The sequence below is a fragment of the Macaca mulatta genome, chromosome 20 (assembly GCF_049350105.2).
Source record: "Macaca mulatta isolate MMU2019108-1 chromosome 20, T2T-MMU8v2.0, whole genome shotgun sequence".
Classification (NCBI taxonomy): Eukaryota; Metazoa; Chordata; class Mammalia; order Primates; family Cercopithecidae; genus Macaca; species Macaca mulatta.
The window spans coordinates 16,616,205-16,635,536 of NC_133425.1; the positions used below are offsets into that span (position 1 = coordinate 16,616,205).

General features: G+C 47.6%; 1 protein-coding gene across 20 annotated transcripts in view; it reads right to left on the reverse strand.

Moving 5' to 3' along the window:
• Positions 1-18,013, reverse strand: part of MYH11 (myosin heavy chain 11) — a 154,362-nt gene extending 136,349 nt beyond the window's left edge. For 16 of the 20 annotated variants that reach the window (XR_013410933.1, XR_013410932.1, XM_077983986.1 and 13 more), the window contains exon 1: positions 16,768-18,005. Coding sequence is in view for 14 of the 20 variants with exons in the window: in XM_077983986.1 (XP_077840112.1) it covers positions 16,768-17,251 (484 nt within the window). In the remaining 6 variants the exon portion in view is untranslated. 20 annotated transcript variants of the gene reach the window in all.
• Positions 18,014-19,332: the final 1,319 nt, after the last annotated feature.

The following is a 19,332-nucleotide window of genomic DNA, read 5'->3' on the forward strand; positions in this document are numbered from 1 at the left end:
ACATAGGAAGTAGCAAAGTAAATAAAAGAAATGGTAACTGCTTGAGATGATGGATGTGCTAATTACCCTGATCTTATCTCCCCACACATTATATGTATTAATATCAAAATGTTACTAAGAGCTGGACTCAGTGGCTCATACCTGTAATCCCAGCACTTTGGGAAGCTGAGACAGGAGGATCCCTTGAGGCCAGGAGTTCAAGACCAACCTGGGCAACTTAAGAAGACTCTGTGTCTGTACAAAAGATTAAAAATTAGCCGGGCATGGTGGCACATGCCTATGGTTCCAGCTACTCAGGAGGCTAAGGCGGGAAGATGGCTCAAGCCCAGGAGGTCAAGGCTGCAGTGAACCGTAATCAAGTCACTGTACTCCAGCCTGGGCGACAGAGTGAGAACCTGTCTCAAAACCAACCAACCAACCAACCAACCAATTAAAAAAACCATTATAGACCCCATGAACATGTATGATCATTTGTCAATTAAGAAATAAATCTTTTAAGTTGAAAAAACTCACTCAAGCTATACACTTAAAAAAACGTGAATTTAATTTGGTGAGTTTTACTTTATATAGATTATGCCTCAATAAAGCTGATTAAAATATTTGTCATAAAATACTTGTCTTCATTTTATGTGCTCGTGTGTACATTTCTAAAAGTCTAGAAAATTGCATACCAAAATATTATACTAGGGTTCTAGCTGGTCAAATATGAGACAGTTTGAATATCAATAAGAAAAATAATTGTATGTCCATCACCCCAATACCCCAAAAAGGGTTGAAAGACAAATATATTTAAATCTATATGTTCAAAATGGTTTTTGTTGTTGTTATTGTATGAGATGGAGTCTTGCTCTGTTGTCTACACTAGAGTGCAGTGGTGCAATCTTGGCTCACTGCAACCTCTGCCTCTCAGGTTCAAGTGATTCTCCTGCCTCAGCCTCCTGAGTAACTGGGATTACAGGCACGCACCACCACACCCGGCTAATTTTTGCATTTTTAGTAGAGACAGGGCCTCACCAAGGTGGCCAGGCTGGTCTCAAACTCCTGACCTCAAGTGATCCACCAGCCTCGGCCTCTCAAAGTGCTAGGATTGTGGGCATGAGCCACTACACCCAGCCCCAAATGCATTATTTTTTAAATGGGTACAGAAAGTGGGGTGGAAATGTGAAAATCTTGATTCTGCCTTTTCTATACGAATTGTTCCTTAGGGTAACTAGATTGAAAAGGAGAAATCTGTCTCGATGGAAGATTAGGTTGTTAGATGTCCTTTCTACATGGGAAGCCCATTGATGATAGATTCACGTTATCTGTCCTGTTATGCAGATGTGTTTATGAGAAGAGGGACAGAGACAACTCGCTCAACAGGCCTGTCCAGCCCCCTGTTCCTGACTCTCTGACCACAGCTGCAGGGGCTGTCCTGGAAACGCTGGTTCACAGCCCCTTTCACCTCTTGCTGCTGGGCTTCAAAGAACTGAGTTGCTGGCTAAGTGAGGACATACGGCCACCAGGATTTTTGTGCGGTTGACATCCCTCCTTCAGGAGGGAATTCACAGCTCCTTTCAATTCACTGATAATCCCCACGCTTGGGCCCCACATTCCACAGAGACAGAATAAAGACCCATGTCCCACTACTGGATCCCTAGAGCTGAGCAGCCAACTCCTGAAACCCAACCTTTTGGGTGATGGAGATTTTGCAAGACAGAATGGGAGTGGAAGATATTCCAATCCCTATTTTCTTTATTTCAGGGCTGACAATAATAATTAAAAAACTAATTGAAAAAACCTGCAGCTGGGTACGGTGGCTCATGCCTACAATCCCAGCACTTTGGGAGGCTGAGGCAGGTGGATCACCTGAGTTCAGGAGTTCGAGACCAGCCTGGCCAACATGGTGAAACCCCATCTCTACTAAAAACACAGAAAGTAGCCAGGTGTGGTGGCACATGCCTGTAATCCCAGCTACTCAGGAGGCTGAGGCAGGATAATCACTTGAACCCAGGAGGCAGAGGTTGCAGTGAGCCAAGATTATGCCATTGCACTCCAGTCTGGGCAGTAATAGCGAAACTCAGTCTCAAAAAAACAAAAAAACAAAAAAACAAACCTGGAAGCTGATTTGCTCAGAGGAGATTTTCTGCTGGGAGACCTGATATAGTAGCTGATGAAAAAAAGTGGTGGCCAGGAGTGGTAGCTCACACCTGTAATCCTAGCACTTTGTAGGGGCTGAGGTAGGAGGACTGCTCGAGGTCCAGAGTTTGAGACCAGCCTGGCCAACATGGTGAAACCTGCTCTACTAAAAACACAAAAATATTAGCTGGGCATGGTGGCAGGCACCTACAGTCCCAGCTACTGGGGAGGCTGAGGCATGAGAATCACTTGAATCCAAGAGGCGGAGGTTGTAGTGAGCTGAGATCGCGCCACTGCACTCTGGCCCAGGCAACAAAGAAGACTTAAAAAAAAAAAAAATTGTAAGAAAAGAAGAAAAAAGGCAGAGAAATGAGGAAATCCTATCTAAATCTGAATAATCACTTCAGATATCCAGAAAGAGAAATACAGATCTGGTAGACAACATGCTTTGTCCTAGGTTTAACAAAAAAGCCTTCCTGCATTTTAACATCATTGTTGCATTTGGCTTAGCTCATAGTAAGACCAACAGTGTCCTGCCCCTGACTCCACTTACCCTATCTTAAAAAAGACTCCCTTCTACATGGAAGAATTCCAGCGAATACATGGAGAACAATAAAACTAGGATGTAACTGTTTGTAAAACTCTAATAAGATAGTAGGTCTCAAGCTGGGCGCGGTGGCTCACACCTGTAATCCTAGCACTTTGAGAGGCCCAGACGGGCAGACCACCTGAGGTCAAGAGTTTGAGGCCAGCCTGGGCAACATGGCAAAACTCTGTCTCTACTAAAAAATACAAAAATTAGCCGGGCATAGGGGTATGCGCCTGTAATTCCAGCTACTCAGGAAGCTGAGGCAGGAGAATTACTTGAACTCCAAAGGTGGAGGTTGCAATGAGCTGAGATCATTCCTCTGTACTCCATCCTGGACAACAGAGCAAGACTTTGCAAAGAAAGAAAGAAAGAGAGAGTGAGAGGGGTAGGGAGGGAAGAAGGAAGGAAGGAAGGGAGGGAGGGAGGGAGGGAGGAAGGAAGGAAGGAAGGAAGGAAGGAAGGAAGGAAGGGAGGGAGGGAGGGAGGGAGGGAGAGAGGGAGGGAGGGAGGGAGACCGGAAGGAAGACAGGAAGACAGACAGGCAGGCAGGCAGGCTGGCTCTTGGCAAAGGCTACCTGTAATTGCTAAAACTGTTAGGCCAATGGGGCTCACATTTCCTGGCGCATTAGCTTCTGAGTCAGTAGGACTGGGATGAGGCCCAAGAGTATGCATTTCTAACCAGCTTCCGGGTGATAATGATGATGCTGCTCTAGGGTCCCCACCATAAGACTGACTATATCAGATGAAGAGCTGCTGTGGAATTTTATAAGGGATGGGTCCGCCTGACATCACCTAAATCTACTAATTAACCCTAACATCACAAAAAGAGAAAACTGACTAGACATTATAAACATTACATGCCTGCAGATGGGACATCACAGGAAGTACCATTACCACTAATGACATATTCTTGCTAAAAAGAAAAGGGGATGGAGATGGGGGATGCAGGTGATGAAGCCTCTGGATCTAACGCCTGTCTATGGAAAATGCAAGGCACAGGAGAGCATGTTAAACAATGCAATAAAATCCCAAAGGTGAGAGACTGCACTCTGTCACCCAGCTAGAGTGTAATGGCGGGATCTTGGCTCACTGCAATCTCTACCTCCTAGGTTCAAGCAACTCTCCTGCCTCAGCCTCCCGAGCAGCTGGGATTACAGGCGCACACCACCATGCCTTGCTAATTTTTGTATTTTTAGTAGAGACAGGGTTTCACCATATAGTCCAGGCTGGTCTCAAACTCGTGACCTTGGGTGATCTGCCCACCTCAGCCTCTCAAAGTGCTGAGATTACAGGTGTGAGCCACCATTCTTGGCCAGGACTCTGTTTCTTTAACAAATAAATACAAACAAAAAGGAGAGGAACCTATAGATTAAAAAATAATTGAGAGAAAAGAAGCTGGCAGTGGCTCACATGTATAATCTCATATTTTGGGAGGCCAAAGCAGGAGGATTGCTTAAGCCCAGGAGTTTAAGACCAGACTGGGCATTATAGCAAGATCCCATCCCTTAAAAAAAATCAGCCAGGCGTGATGATGCGTGCCTGTAGTCCCAGCTACTAGGAGGCTGAAGCATGAAGGTTGCTTGAGCCCAGCAGTTTGAGGCTGTAGTGAGCTATGATTACATCACTGCACTCCAGCGTGGGTGACAGGGTGAGACTCTGTCTCAAAAAAAATAAATAAATAAAGGCCGGGCGCGGTGGCTCAAGCCTGTAATCCCAGCACTTTGGGAGGCCGAGACGGGCGGATCACGAGGTCAGGAGATCGAGACCATCCTGGCTAACACGGTGAAACCCCGTCTCTACTAAGAAATACAGAAAACTAGCCGGGCGAGGTGGCGGGCGCCTGTAGTCCCAGCTACTCGGGAGGCTGAGGCCGGAGAATGGCGTGAACCCGGGAGGCGGAGCTTGCAGTGAGCAGAGATCCGGCCACTGCACTCCAGCCTGGGCGACAGAGCGAGACTCCGTCTCAAAAAAAATAATAATAATAAAAAAAATAAAAAAAATAAAAAAAATAAAGGAAAAGAAAAAAAAGAAAAAGCCACAGAGAATGAAAACATTTCATAAATATAGAGCATTTTCATTAGCCTAAAAGATCTTTCTGAGCCTTTAAATAAATTGCAATTTCATTGGTGCTGGCAAAATTGGATTGGTTGCCTCATCTTGAGAGGTAAGATAACCTGTAGTCGTGAAAAGACACCCAGATTTTGCAATCAGATGCGAATTCAAACATGACTCTGCCACTGCAGAATGCACGCTTCTGGGCGACTCACATAGATTTCTGAGACTGAAACTTACCATCTGTTAATACTGGGGGCCTCATGAGTGCCCTACAGAGCTGCCATGAGGTTTAGATGAAACTCTCTACACCAAGCCTGTCTAACCTGCAGCCCACAGGCTGCACGCGGCCCAGGATGGCTTTGAATGCAGCCCGATACAAATTCATAAACTTTCTTAAAACAGCATGAGATTTTTTTTGCGATTTTTTTTTTTTTTTTTTTTTTTTAGCTCATCGGCTATCATTACTGTTAGCGTTATTTTATGTGTGGTCCAAGACAATTCTTTTTCCAGTGCAGCCCAGGGAAGCCAAAAGATAGGACACCCCTGGTCTACACCATGTACCTTCTGTTTCTACACCCTTTCCCACTTCCTATGACTCTAAGCCACTTCTCTCATTCCTAACCAAGAGCATTTACTACTGTTGGATGTTTTAATTATGTTTATTTCTGGACAGCCATAGTCACAGAAGTGGCTCAATACGATACGTGTTCCTTTAATAGTGTAACCAAGGTTAGTTTAAACAGGCAGCATAATAGAAAATGCGACAAAGTATTCAATAATTCCTTGATAATGTCTTGTTTCTTAAGATGTTGCAGCAGATTGTGTGTGTATGTGTGTGTGTGAGAGAGAGAGAGAGAGAGAGAGAGAAAGAAACTGGAGGATGCATAAGAGAAATGGGAGGATATAAAGATGAAATAAGATTCACCACAAGTAGGCCAGGTGTGATGACTCACACCTGTAATCCCAGAACTTTGGGAGGCCGAGGTGAGTGGATCACTTGAGTTCAGGAGTCTGAGACCAGCTTGGCCAACATGGTGAAACCTTGTCTCTACTAAAAATACAAAAATTAAAAATTATCCAGGAGTGTGTGCCTGTAGCCCCAGCTACTGGGGAGGCTGAGTCAGGAGAATCACTTGAACCTGGGAGGTGGAGGTTGCAGTGAGCCAAGATCATACAACTGCACTCCAGCCTTGGTGACAGAGTCAGACTCCATTTCAAAAAAAAAAAAAAAAAAAACCAGAAATGTCAGAGCCGGGACCTGAACCTGCATCTCATTCTGGAGTCTGTGTGGTTCTGCTTTCACATAAGGTGGGTGGCCTTGTCAGATGCCCATAAAGGAATCCATCCTTTAAGACACCTGGCGCAGTGCCTGACACATTACAAACACCCAAAATAGGACTCGAATCAGGTGAAGTAAACTACAGTTCCACACTACAAAAAAGGACATCTCACAACACACGCTTGAGCAAAAGAAGGTGGTCACAAAAAGCACAGGCTGACTGTTGAACTGAAGTCCAAAACCAGGCAGGCTACATCCACAGTGACAGAGCTCAGATAAGGAATGAATGAGCCTTGGGGGTGCAGTGATTGCAAGGACAGAACGTGATGGGGACTGGAGAGGGTTGATGCTCTAGATCTTCATCTGAATGCCAGCCCTATGAGTGTTCACTTCCCGAAAATTCATTGAACTGCTGGGCCAGGTGACATGGCTCACGCCTGCAATCCCAGCACTTTGAGAAGCCAAGGTGGGAGGATCACGAGCCCAGGAGTTCAAGACCAGCCTGGCCACACACAGCAAGACCCATCTCTAAGTAATTACCTGAGTGGAAGACAGAGGTAGGAGGATAACTTGAGCCCAGCAGGTTGAGACCAGCCTGGTCAACATGGTGAAACCTTGTCTCTAGCAAAAATACAAAAATTAGCTGGGTGTGATAGTGTGCACCTGCAGTCCCAGCTACTCAGGAGGCTAAGGTGGGAGGAACGCTTAAGCACAGGACGTCAAGGATGCAGTGAGCCATGATTATGCCACTGCACTATAGCCTGGGTGACAGAGACCCCCATCTAAAAATATATACATATATCCTCTCAAAAACTCATCAAGCTGCACACCCATGGTGTGTGGACTTTTTTGGTTGTAAAGTACACTTCATTTTCCTTCCCTCTTATCTTTGTGGTAAAATACAGCTAACATTCACCACCTCAGCCACTTAAATGCAGTTCAGTAGCATTAAGTATATTGATATTATTGTGCAGTAATTAAGAGTTTGTGCAGATGGTAGCCAATTACATCCCAAGAGGGATAGGAGAATGTTTCATTTGTTCTAAGCACCATAACAAGTAAAGTGGACTATTTTTTTTTTTTTTTTTTTTGAGACATGGTCTTGCTCTGTCTCCCAGCCTGGAGTGCAGTGGCATGACCTCAGCTCACTGCAACTTCCATCTCCCAGGCTCAAGTAATCCTCCCACCTCAGCCTCCCAAATAGTTGGGACTACAGGCACCTGCTACCATGCCCAGCTATTTTTCTGTATTCTTTGTAGAGACGGGGTTTCACCATGTTGCCCAGGCTGGTCTTAAACTCCTGACCTCAAGTGATCTTCCCTCCTCGGTCTCCCAAAATGCTGGGATTACAGGCATGAGCTTCTGTGCCCGACCCTAAATGGGCTCTAATTGCCATGTTGATGAGTTGCCTTAAAAGTCAGAAAAAATAGCAAAAAATACAACAGAAAAATAAAAAGACACGTACATCTCCATTGCCCGGGACCCTGTCTAACCTCAGACTTAAAAACACAAACAAGATCAAGTGCAAAGATTCAGTCTCTGTCCAAAAAAGGAGGGCTTGGAGCAGGCTGGCTTCCTTCTGGCTTTGATGTCTCTGACAGTTACGACGTGCAAAATCTGCTTTGGTCAAAAGACAGCAAGATGGGGGATGAGAAGCTTGGACTCACGCTAGAATGCTGTTTTCCATAGCATGCTCCTTGGAACCCTAATTCCCTGAAATATCTGGGCTGGGGTGGAGCCAGGGAGGTTGAGAAGCTCTTCCAACAGTGGGGCAGTCAAGGTCAAATCCATTTGGAAGGTGCTACATATTCCCTTTCCCTCATTAAGACACAAAACACACATCAGGACATTTAAGTCTCTGGCAGATCTGGAAACCTGAAAGCTGTTTTACTGCTATGAGCCTTGGGTCCCCAAAACAACATTTGGCCACAGATTTGCCCTTGAGAAAATTCAGTGAGCCTGACAAATTAATAATACCAGTACTAGTAAGCCTGTAATCCCAGCACTTTGGGAGGCCGAGACGGGCGGATCACGAGGTCAGGAGATCGAGAGACGATCCCAGCTAACACGGTGAAACCCCGTCTCTACTAAAAAATACAAAAAAAAAATAGCCGGGCGAGGTGGCAGGCGCCTGTAGTCCCAGCTACTCGGGAGGCTGAGGCAGGAGAATGGCGTAAACCCAGGAGGCGGAGCTTGCAGTGAGCTGAGATCCGGCCACTGCACTCCAGCCTGGGTGACAGAGCAAGACTCGGTCTCAAAAAAAAAAATAAAATAAAATAATAATAATAATAATAATACTAGTACTAGTAATAATAGTTGCTAACTCTGTTTTTGTTTTTTGTTTTTTGTTTTTTTTTTGACAGACTCTTGCTCTGTCACCCAGGCTGAAGTGCAGCGATGTAATCTCAGCTCACTTCAACCTCCACCTCCTGGGTTCAAGTGATTCTCGTGCCTCAGCCTCCCAAGTAACTGGGACTACAGGCATACACCACCACACCTGGCTAATTTTTGTATTTTTAGTAGAGATGGGGTTTCACCATGTTGGCCAGGCTGGTCTTGAACTCCTGGCCTCAAGCGATCGATCCTCCCACCTCGGCCTCCCAAAGTGCTGGGATTACAGGTGTGAGCCACCGCACCTGGCCACAACCTCTGCACTGTTGACTCTCGGGCTGGGTCATTCTGTGTTGTGAGGGGGCTCTTCTGTGCATTGCAGGACATTCTGCAGCACCCCTGGCCTCTGCCCACCAGATACCAGTGGCACCCCTTCCTCCACTCATGACAATCAAAAGTGTCTCCCGACACTGCTAGATGTCCCCTGGGGTGGCAAAACTGCTCCCAGTTGAGAACCACAGCTTTAGAATAAAAACAAGGGCTGTCTTGGGAAAGGCCATTAAAGCTGAGAGCAGCTCTCACTTAGTCAAACTCAACTTGGAGTACCGACTGCAGAAGGTCAGATGGGGGCAAGGTGAACACATTGGACCAGAGATGGACCACAAGTTGGCCCAACCCCAGGGACACTCTCCATCTACCTTGGTGCACCTTCCCAATCCTCCCTCCTCCACCATCGCTCATGTTTAAGGTCCTGCATCAGCTCCAAGGGCTGAAAGGACATCTCTGAAATTATTACCCAGAACTGCTGATCACAAAGTACAGTTCACTCATCAAGAGCTGCTCTCAATGATTGTGGTTGGGGGAAGGGTCTCATTATATGCCCAGGGTAGAGAGCAGTGGTGCAATCATAGCCCACTGCAGGATCAAACTCATGGGCTCAAGGGATCCTCCCACCTCAGGTGTGGGCCACTATGCCCGGCTAATTTTACTTTTTGTAAAGATGGGGGTCTTGCTATGTTGCCCAGGCTGGTCGCAAACTCCTGATCTCAAATGATCCTCCTGTGTTGGCCTCCAAAAGCTCTAGGATGACAGGCCTGAGCCACCTCGTCTGACTTTCTTGAATGTTTTGATGAAAACAAATGTCTCGAACTCCTGAGCTCAAGCGATCTGCCTGCCTCAGCCTCCTAAAGTGCTAGGATTACAAGCATGAGCCACCGTGCCCAGGCTGCTTCATTTTTTGAGCACAAACAAGCTATTCATTAGCCTCTGGAAGACCTTAGGATGTCAAGTAACAAGTCTCAGCTCTGCCCCAAACCCGTTGGGTGACTCTGGACGAGTCACTTGCCCTCTCTGGGCCTTGTGTTTTTCATTTAGGGAAAAGAAATCAATGGTAGGCTGACCTAGCTCTACCATGCTGTGGGACCCGTCTGTGACTCCTGGCCAAAGGGCTGAAACTGGACCAACTGGCTGAGAATGTCAGGCTGCTTTAGGTTTTGTTGTCATCAGTTTCATTTTTCCCAGAGGAACTAAGGGGCAAAAGATCTTACCCTCTCTGCTTCAACATTAATAAAAAGTAAATTAGGCCGGGCGTGGTGGCTGATGCCTATAATCCCAGTACTTTGGGAGGCCGAGGGAGGAGGATCATCCGAAGTCAGGAGTTCAAGACCAGCCTGGCCAACACAGTGAGACCCTGTCTCAACTAAAAATACAAAAATTAGCCAGGTGTGGTGGTGGGCGCCTGAAATCCCAGCTACTCGGGAGGCTGATGCAGGAGAATCGCTTTAACCCAGGAGGTGGAGGTTGCAGAGAGCTGAGATCACATCACTGCACTCCAGCCTAGGCGACAAGAGCAAAACTCTGTCTCCAAAATAAATAAATAAATAAATAAATAAGTAAATTAAATATCCCAGAGCCCAGAGAGTATAGGATTTGCATATCACCTCGCCTGGTCAACAGCTTTCCTTAGGATTTTGCTGTCAAGCCATTGGCTGAAGATTTTGGACCAGAGACACAAACCCAAATATTTTTGGAGATCAGGTAAGTAATACAGAGTGACCCAGACCAGATGTTAGAGTATTACACATATTCTAAATACCATGCAGGGCTCAGCACTGTGGCTCACACCTGTAATCCCAACACTTTGGGAGGCCAAGGCAGGCAGAACGCTTGAGCTTAGGAGTTCGAGACCAGCCTGCGCAACATGGTGAAACCCCATCTCTACAGAAAATACAAAAATTAGCCAGGCATGGCGGCACATGCCTGTAGTCCCATCTACTCGGGAGGCTGAGGTGGGAAGATCGCTTGAGCCTGGGAGGTGGAGGAGGTTGCAGTGAGCTGAGATCATGCCGCTGCACTCTAGCCTGGGTGACAGAGTGAGACTCCATTTCAAAAGAAAGAAAGAAAGAAAAATTGCTTGTATTCTAAACATCATAAAGGGCTGGACACAGTGGCTCACACCTGTAATCCAAGCAATTTGGGAGGCCAAGCCAAGAGGATTGCTTGAATTAGGAGTTCTAGACTAGCCTGGGCAACACAGTGAGATCCCATCTCTCAAATAAACGAATGAATGAATGCCACACAGGCAAAACGGAAGTTCTCTGAACCTGATCTGCAACACAATTCACCAGCTGGAAGGACCTCTGCAGTGGAAATCCTCGTTCGAGGCCTGGTCCAGGCGTTAAATATGTCGCAGGGAGAGGGACTGGGTACTCTAAATGTACCTGCTCAGCAGGTGCCCAGTAGTACCAAAAAGGCAGTTTAGATCTATTATTAGTAATAGCCACTGTATTTATTGGGCCCCTTGTATTCATCAGGTATCGGGCCTGACAGCTGCCTAGATAGAGACCATCTGACTATGTCTCATAAGCGCTCTGTAAGGTGGCATCACCTGCTGTTGCTATTTTCCTGCTAAGATGACTGAGGTCCTGGAAGGTAAATGCAAGGCCCCCACTTGTAAAATTTGGAATCAGGAGTAGAATACAGAATCTAATCCTAATTTTCTGCTAAGAGTAAATGGATACCCAATTAATTCTTAGCAGAAAGTCCCCTTCTTGCCCCTGACCCTCCTCTGCCATTTCCACCCTCCCCTCACCATTCACATCCCCCCACCTCCCAAGGGCTTGTTCCCAAGAAAGCCCTACCTCACTTTCACAGAAAAAAAAAGTGAATGGTGAACCTGTCACTTTCTTATTGCCTTGTGACATCTGCCTAATCATCTGAATACCAATGGTTTCAAATAACTGCAGAAAGAAGCTATCTTACTGTGTAACACTATTTTTTCCTCCCGACCAAGAAAACTTGGTTGGTAAGAGTTACTGTAGCCCCTGTGAAGGATGCCTCTGGAAGTGAGCAAGAACTGGTTATTTCTGGCCCTAAAAGCCCCACTGTGTTTTATATTTTACAATTCTGGCATACCACAGATTAAAATAAATGTATAGCCTGCTATGTCAGGGGTCCCCAACCCTTGTGCTGCAGTACCAGTCCATGGCCTGTCAGGAACCAGGCCACATAGCAGGACTGGGCAGTGGGTGAGTGAGCATCACTGCCTAAGCTCCGCCTCCTGTCAGATAAGCAGCATTAGATTCTCACAGGAACGTGAACCCTATTGTGAACTGCACATACAAGGGATCTAGGTTGTGCGTTCCTTATGAGAATCTAACCAATGCCTGATGATCTTAGGTGGGACAGTTTTATCCCAAAACCATCCTCCCCACCCCCACTCCATCCCAGGTCCCTGGAAAAAATTGTCTTCCACAAAACCAGTCTCTGGTGCCAAGAGGTTGGGGACTCCTGTCATATGTGACTGCAACAAGTTGCAATTTGCAATACTTTTTTTTTTTTTTTTTTTTTGAGACTGACTCTCACTCTGTTGCCCAGGCTGGAGTGCAGTGGTGTGATCTCGGCTCACTGCAACCTCTGCCTCCGAGGCTCAAGTGATTCTCATGCCTCAGCCTCCCGAGTAGCTGGGATTACAGGTGCACACCACCACACCCAGCTAATTTTTGTATTTTTAGTAGAGATGGGGTTTAGCAGAGACCATGTTGGCCAGGCTGGTCTCGAACTCCTGACCTCAGGTGACCCACCTGCCTCGGCCTCCCAAAGTGCTGGGATTACAGCGTGAGCCACTGTGCCCGGTCTGCAATGTCTTTAGCTGGTCATTTGCAGTATCTATTAATTTTAGATATGCATGCCCTTTAACTGAGCAATGGCATGTCTGGGAATTTATCCTACAGGTAAATTCACATAATTAGACAAAAAGTCCAAGGCTGAAAGAGTGGCATTATCTATTATTCCCATTTTCCTGCTAAGACTATCAAGGTCCTGAAAGGTAAATACAAGGCCCTCCCTTGTAAAAGTTGGAGCCAGGATTAGAATCCAGATCTGTTTGAAGCCTAATTTACTCAGAGATGGCATTAGCGATGTTTAACACATCTGAATGCGTCAGCCCTGTTCACAGTCCTGTCCTAATAACTCACTGCTTCATCCTTTGAGCACAAACAAGCTATTCGTTAGCCTGTGGAAGACCTTAGGACTTCGAGTTACAAGTCTCAGCTCTGCCTAAAACTCGCTGGGTGACGCTAGGCAAGTCACTTGCCCTCTCTGGGCCTTGTATTTTTCAGCCTGGTACAGTAAAGTGCTATGCCCTGCATCTTTTTTTTGAGACAGAGTCTCATTCTGTTTCCCAGGCTGGAGAGCAGTGATGCAATCATGGCCCACTGCAGCCTTGAACTCCTGGGCTCAAGCAATCCTCCTGCCTCAGCCTCCTGAATAACTAGGACCACAGATGCATGCCACTACGCCCAGCTCATTTTCAAAATTTGTTTGTAGAGATGGTGCCTTGCTATGTTGCCCAGTCTGGTCTCAAACTCCTGACTTCAAGCCATCCCCCCACCTCAGCCTCCCAAATTGCTGGGATTACAGGTCTGACCTGCCACACCTGGCCTCTATGGCCCTTTCCTCACAACTTTGATGAGGTTTTTCCTCCCTAGCCCCTGAAACCCTGATACAAGTCACAGATGTCCAACCTCCCCTTTCAGCCGCTGTGAACAGCTTCTTCCTCTGTCCTTGGATCACACGCAAGGTTTCTTTCAAATTCTTGCCTGGCTTTCTCTAAACTCAATCTTTCCTCCATTGTGTGGCCAGGATTAAATGTTGAAAGGTGAGGGGTGGAGGGAGAAGACATAGAGAGCAAAAAGGCCATCCCTTAAAGTATGCCATCAAGACCCTAAATACGCCAGGCACGGTGACTCACGCCTATAATCCGAGCACTTTGGGAGATCAAGCCAGCCGAATCACTTGAGGTCAGCAGTTCGAGACCAGCCTGGCCAGTGTGGTGAAATCCCATCTCTACTAAAAATACAAAAATTAGCCAGGCATGGTGGTGGGCGCCTATAATCCCAGCTACTCTCTACTCAGGAGGCTGAGGCCGGAGAAGTGCTTGAACACAGTAGGTGGAGGTTGCAACGAGCCAAGATCGCACCAGTGCACTCCAGCCTGGGTGACAGATCAAGACTCTGTCTCAAAAACAAACAAAACCCTAAACAAATGTTATTGGAGTTTGTAACATTCCCAATCCAGCAAAGGAATGGTAGCTAAACATATTAAAGATTCTAATCACCACTTTCAGCCCAATAGAAATGGGGTTGATGAGATCAAAGGGAAGAAACATTAAGAAAAGCTTCTCCTTTAAAGGCCACATAATTTAGGCTTCCCAGTTCTGCCAAAGATGAGCCATGCCATACTGAGCAAACATCTTGAACTCTGGTTGTGTTTGCTATAAATAACCATCTACCAAAGTTTCCCAGGGCCTAGGCACTGTGCTAAACCCTTCATACACATTAGCTCATCAAATCCTCCCATGAGGGTAATCTGTTAAACTCTGGAGTTAGAAGGACCTAGATTTGTAGAATCTTGTTTTCCTTACTGACTAGCTGTCTTGAGCAAGTTATTCAGATGCCATATTTGTAAAATCAAGCCAGTTATAATAACAGTATCTACTCTAAAGGGTTGTTATGAAGACTTAAGATAATGTCCACAAAGGGCTCAGCATCTCACCAGGCAAAAGTACCCAAGAAACATGAGTTATTATTCTCATTACCCCATTGCCCAGATGAGAAAGTGAGGTTTTGGGAGGTGCTGGAGATGATTTCTAAATTTGTTTATGACCTTCTATGATTCTACTGGATTGAAAATTGAACTTGGTTTTCAAGAAAAATCTACTATATATCTACTCTTGGAATTACAACCTTGTGCCTAAAGCCTAAAACCCACCTGTTTCGATTCAAGCCCTGTGGAAAGGAGACAATTCCCTCCCATCCCCCACCCCAAAAAAATCAAACTTCTGAATAAGAGGGTTAGGGAAAAAGAATCCCACTTTTCTCCCAAATCTCTTCTCCTTAGGGCTTCTCCACCAGTTCTTCAATGGGTAAGGGATACAGTAGAGAAATCCCCAGGGCCGGGACCAACCGGGCCGTAGTGCAAGGCTGGGTAACTGACGAGGGGGCTGGGGATGGCCTCATGGAAAACGCTTCCATAAATGGGCATGTTTGCCTCAATCTCAGCCCTCCCACGGAAAAGTAATGATAACAAATCCATAACAAATACCTTGTAGGGAATAACACATCTATTTTGGACATGATAATAAAAATACATGGTGTTTACAGGGCAAGCCTGGCGGCTTCTCGAAAAAGGCCCAACTAGTTCACGTTCTGGACTCTAGGGGTGGCAGCCCACGTAGGGTCACTGGTTTCAACTAGATCACTTCCCGCCCCCACAACCAGGGGACAAACAGTGCCTTTTATTTTAAATGTGCAAAAAGTCAGTTTATGTTTTCTTCAAAAGACATGGTGATAAACATTTACTTTGTTGGAAGCATTTAGTCCCACCAGAAACCTGACCCCAACAAGTTTGAGTCCATGGTAAAGAAGATAGTGGGGTCAAGGGTATGAACTTGGACTCAAACAGACCCGGGAATGGGTTCTACCACTTGATGGCTGTGTGACACTTTACCTCTCTGAGCCTCAGCTGCCTTGTGTACTAAACAGACATCATAATGCCTTTCTTATGAAGTTGTTGCAAAGATTAAATGAGATAAGTTAAATGTTGCAACAGCGTGTGGCACTTAAGTGTTCCATCAACAGTAGCTATCTCAATGGGAAAACATCAATTTCCTTCCAACAAAATTCCCTATCTTATTTCACATCCTGCCATCTAATGACTTTCAGTTCAGCGTCAAGTTCCCTCTCTCAATAATTCTAAAATAGTATCGTTAAGTAAATCAAACAAAAAACTACACAAAGCAGTTTACTAACAGCCTGCCTTCTTTTCATCAAATCCCGGACAGTTCACAATTTAATCTCTCAGTTCTTCAAACTGCAACTAAACCCTCCCGGCCTTGGGTTTCTAAATGTTTTCTTTTACTTCTGGACAAGCATGGTTTGAATGGTACTTTTTCTCAAGTGGCAAAATCCCTAGCAGACCCTGTGCTGGAAGAAAACTTACAACAGACAGTAGCCACACTTTTTCTCTCGTTTTACCCATTTGGTTGGACACCAGAGAGGCATTGACACAGGTGACTCTGTGGGAAATTCCAGTGTAATCTTACCTAATGCACCTGCAGATCGTGGAAGCAAATGGAGACTTTGGAGCCCACCTGGGTATCTGGGGGCCCTTGGGGGTCAACCTGGGTGAGATTTTTTTTTTTTTTTAATTTGTAGAAGATGAAAAAGTGGGCTGTAATAAACTAGATCACAACCAGCCTTATCTCCCAGGGGTTCTCAACATAGTACCTGATAGAACTGATAAAAACACTTTCCTTTCTGCTAAGCCTATGCCCATGTGTTTTTAACTGATTTAATGCATTATCAACACAACTGTGCAATACCGTCAAATCCACTAGGAGCCTCACCTTGCCTGTCTGTGTGATAGCAAGTGACTTTTCGGTGAAGTTGAGCTGTGTTTTTTTGGTGCCTAGAATAAAAGTGAGATGCCTGACTGTCTGCACTGAACCTCTGAGATTTCCAGGGGAGTATATCTCCTGGATTAGCCTCTTAACAAGAATCACCCAGGACTGATTTTCTTTTTTAAGGCCGTTTTTTCTGGGGATTCTAGAGTTGGGAAATGGAGTTGGGTCCAGGCATTGATATCGTTAATAAGCACCCCCAAAATAGTACTTCTCACTGGCAACCTTGAGAAATGCTGTTTGGGGAAAGTCTAGGATAATCTAGGATGATAGGGCAGAGAGACATCCAAATCACAACTCTACCCCCACCATGGTCCTTACGAGGTTGACAACAGGGACCCCTAAGTGCAACCCAGCCCCTATAGAATACCCTATAGGACTTTTAACACCCCCAACCCCCTGCAATCTGCCCCCAGAAGGACAACTACTACTTACAGATCTCCCACTGGGGGCTAGTGGAAAGGAAACTGGATGGCGGGCTCGGATCTGACGCACCTCCCAGGCCGGAGCGTCCAAATCTCCCTGCGCGTCTCGGACGCCTCTCTTTATAGACCCGGAGCTGCCCGCGGGTGGGAAAGGGGAGGAGGCCGAAGGGGTGGAGTTGGGGAGGGTCCCTCGCGGCCCCCTCGCCGCGCCCCCTGCAGGGCGCACCCGGGGCGGGAGCGCAAGGGGTTGGGGCGCTCCGGGGGACAAGGACGCACAGAACAGGTGCGCACAGGGACCGGAGTCTCACTCCCGGCCGGAGGCGATCGCAGACGCTCCGGATCCCTAGAGAAAGGGGGTCGAGCAGGCAGCGTGTGTGCGGGATGCTTGAGAATGTCTTCCCTGAGTCGGCTGCAGCCGCGCAGGCTTTAACCTCTTCCTCCCCGTGTTGGGGCTGTGGTGGATCTGACTTGACATCTCCCACCCCACTTCCCATTTTATTGGCATCGCACTGTCTGGAAAGAGGGCCGGCTGTGCAGCGTGAAGGGTAGGGAAAGGGGATTTCTTGAACTTTGCAAAGTGCAAGACAGGAGGCCCCCACCCTTGCTGGGAACGGTGCAGGAAGGGGAAGTTTTTACTTTTCCCAACTTGCCATCTCCACCTCCACCCACACCTCCACGACCAAAATACAAAGAAAAATGAAAAATAAGCCCACTGTGGTTATTTCAGCAGTCCCCCCACCCTGTGTGCCACTCGCCAGCTGCGTGACCATGGGCAAGTCACTTCACTTCTCTGAGCCTTGGTGTCCGCAGCTGCAAAATGTGGGGAGGCGGTGGCGGTGATAATTACGTAATTTACAAGGTGCGAGTGTCAAGATTCAAGGATAAAGTGGGTGCGCCCCCAGAGTCTGCGAGTTCCCTTCTACAACTGCCCCTCCCCAAGGATTCCTCGCCTGAAATTGCACTCCCTGTCTCTCTATCTCGGCGCCACTCTCCTCTGCCCCGTGTTGGTCCCAGTCTGTGTCTCTCCTGTGTGACTGACGCTGTCTCTCCATCAGTCTCTGTCGCTGTGTCTCTGCCACTGTCTCTGCATGTCTGTCCCTCTGATCATTGCTGTCTCTCGCTCTATCTTTTGTCTCTGTCCCTCTCACTGTTAGGTCTGTCGATGTCTCCCTCGTGTCTCACCCTGTCTCTGGTCTCTATGTCTCTTGCTCTCCATCCCTCCCGCGTGTCTCACTCCTATCTCTGTGCGATCTCTCTCTCTCTCTCTGTTCCCCCGGCTCTCCGTCTTCTCCCCGTCCCTCTCCCCTCCTGTCCACGCACGCACACACAGGCCATAAAAGGAAGTCGAGGCGGTGGGCTGGCCCCACGCCAGGCCGGGGACCCGCGGGCAGCCCGGGCTCTCCGCTCCCCGCGCGGCACCGGCTTCTCCGAGGTTCCCGGGCCGGGCCGAGCCGGTCCCCCTCCCCGGGCGCGGCGGGAGCGGCGGGCGGGAGACAACCCAAAAAGGGCAGGCGCGGACTCCTTCCTGCAGGAATTCCCAGCTCCGCATACCAGCTCGGGGCTGCCCGCTCCCCCTGACTAAATATGGTGCCGAGAGGCCTCCCTGCTCCCCGGCGTCGGGGGAGGGGGCCCTTCACGCAGCCACGGGCGGCAGTCGCCCCGCTGGGCGCGAAGGGGACCCCTCTGCTTCGGGCAGGCCCGGTAGGGGGCAGCCCCCAGTCCCACGTGGATTTCTGCTGCTTCAGGCCAGAGGGTTTGGAGAAGGGGTTAAAGTTGGGCAGACCCCTCCTGGATTTTGTACTTGGCGCAGGCCCTTATTCTACAATCCCTCTTCCTGCAATCAGGTGGAGGGGCTGAGGGCGAGGGGCGTGCGGGCGGGGTGGGGGGGTGGCTTCATTAATACCCCCATTTTGCAGGTGAGAAAATTGAGTCCCCGCAGGGGTAAAGGGATTTGCCCAAGCTCTCACTGGGACAGTCATGGATTGGTGCTGGCACTGGAACCTTTCTGATGACGACATTCACTTCCAGAAAGGAGACATTGAAGGGAAGTGTCCAGGCAGACTGGACTTGAGGCCCAGGGCATGTCTTTGAGAATGGATGTCTGGCTTTGAATCTGCCAGTGCTGCTTTCTACCTATTTGACCGTGGGCAAGTAACTTTGCCTCTCCATGCCTCAGTTTCCCTACCTGTACGATGGGAAGAACATCAGCTACTTCCTGGCCTTTTTGTAAGCAGTCCTTGAGATGATCCATGTAAAATGAACACTGTGCACTGCTTCATGTTAGCTGCTGTTATTGGTAACAAACGTGAAACCAACTAGAGTTGCACCAGGCCTCGGGATACAACGAGAGCACTCTTTCCCTGCAGGCTCCCAGGTCCCTCTGGAAAGCTCTGCATCTCAGACCCTCTTGGGTCCTTCTTCATCCTTCCAGCATCAAGCTCACCTGGTTTTCACCCTGGAAACTCCTGAGCCTGGCCCTTGCCCTGCAAGGGGCCTAGATCAGAGAGTCAAGAACAGCCTGCATTCAGCTGGCTGGGAAAGTGAGGGGTAAAGCTCTACGGAAAATGATGAATGA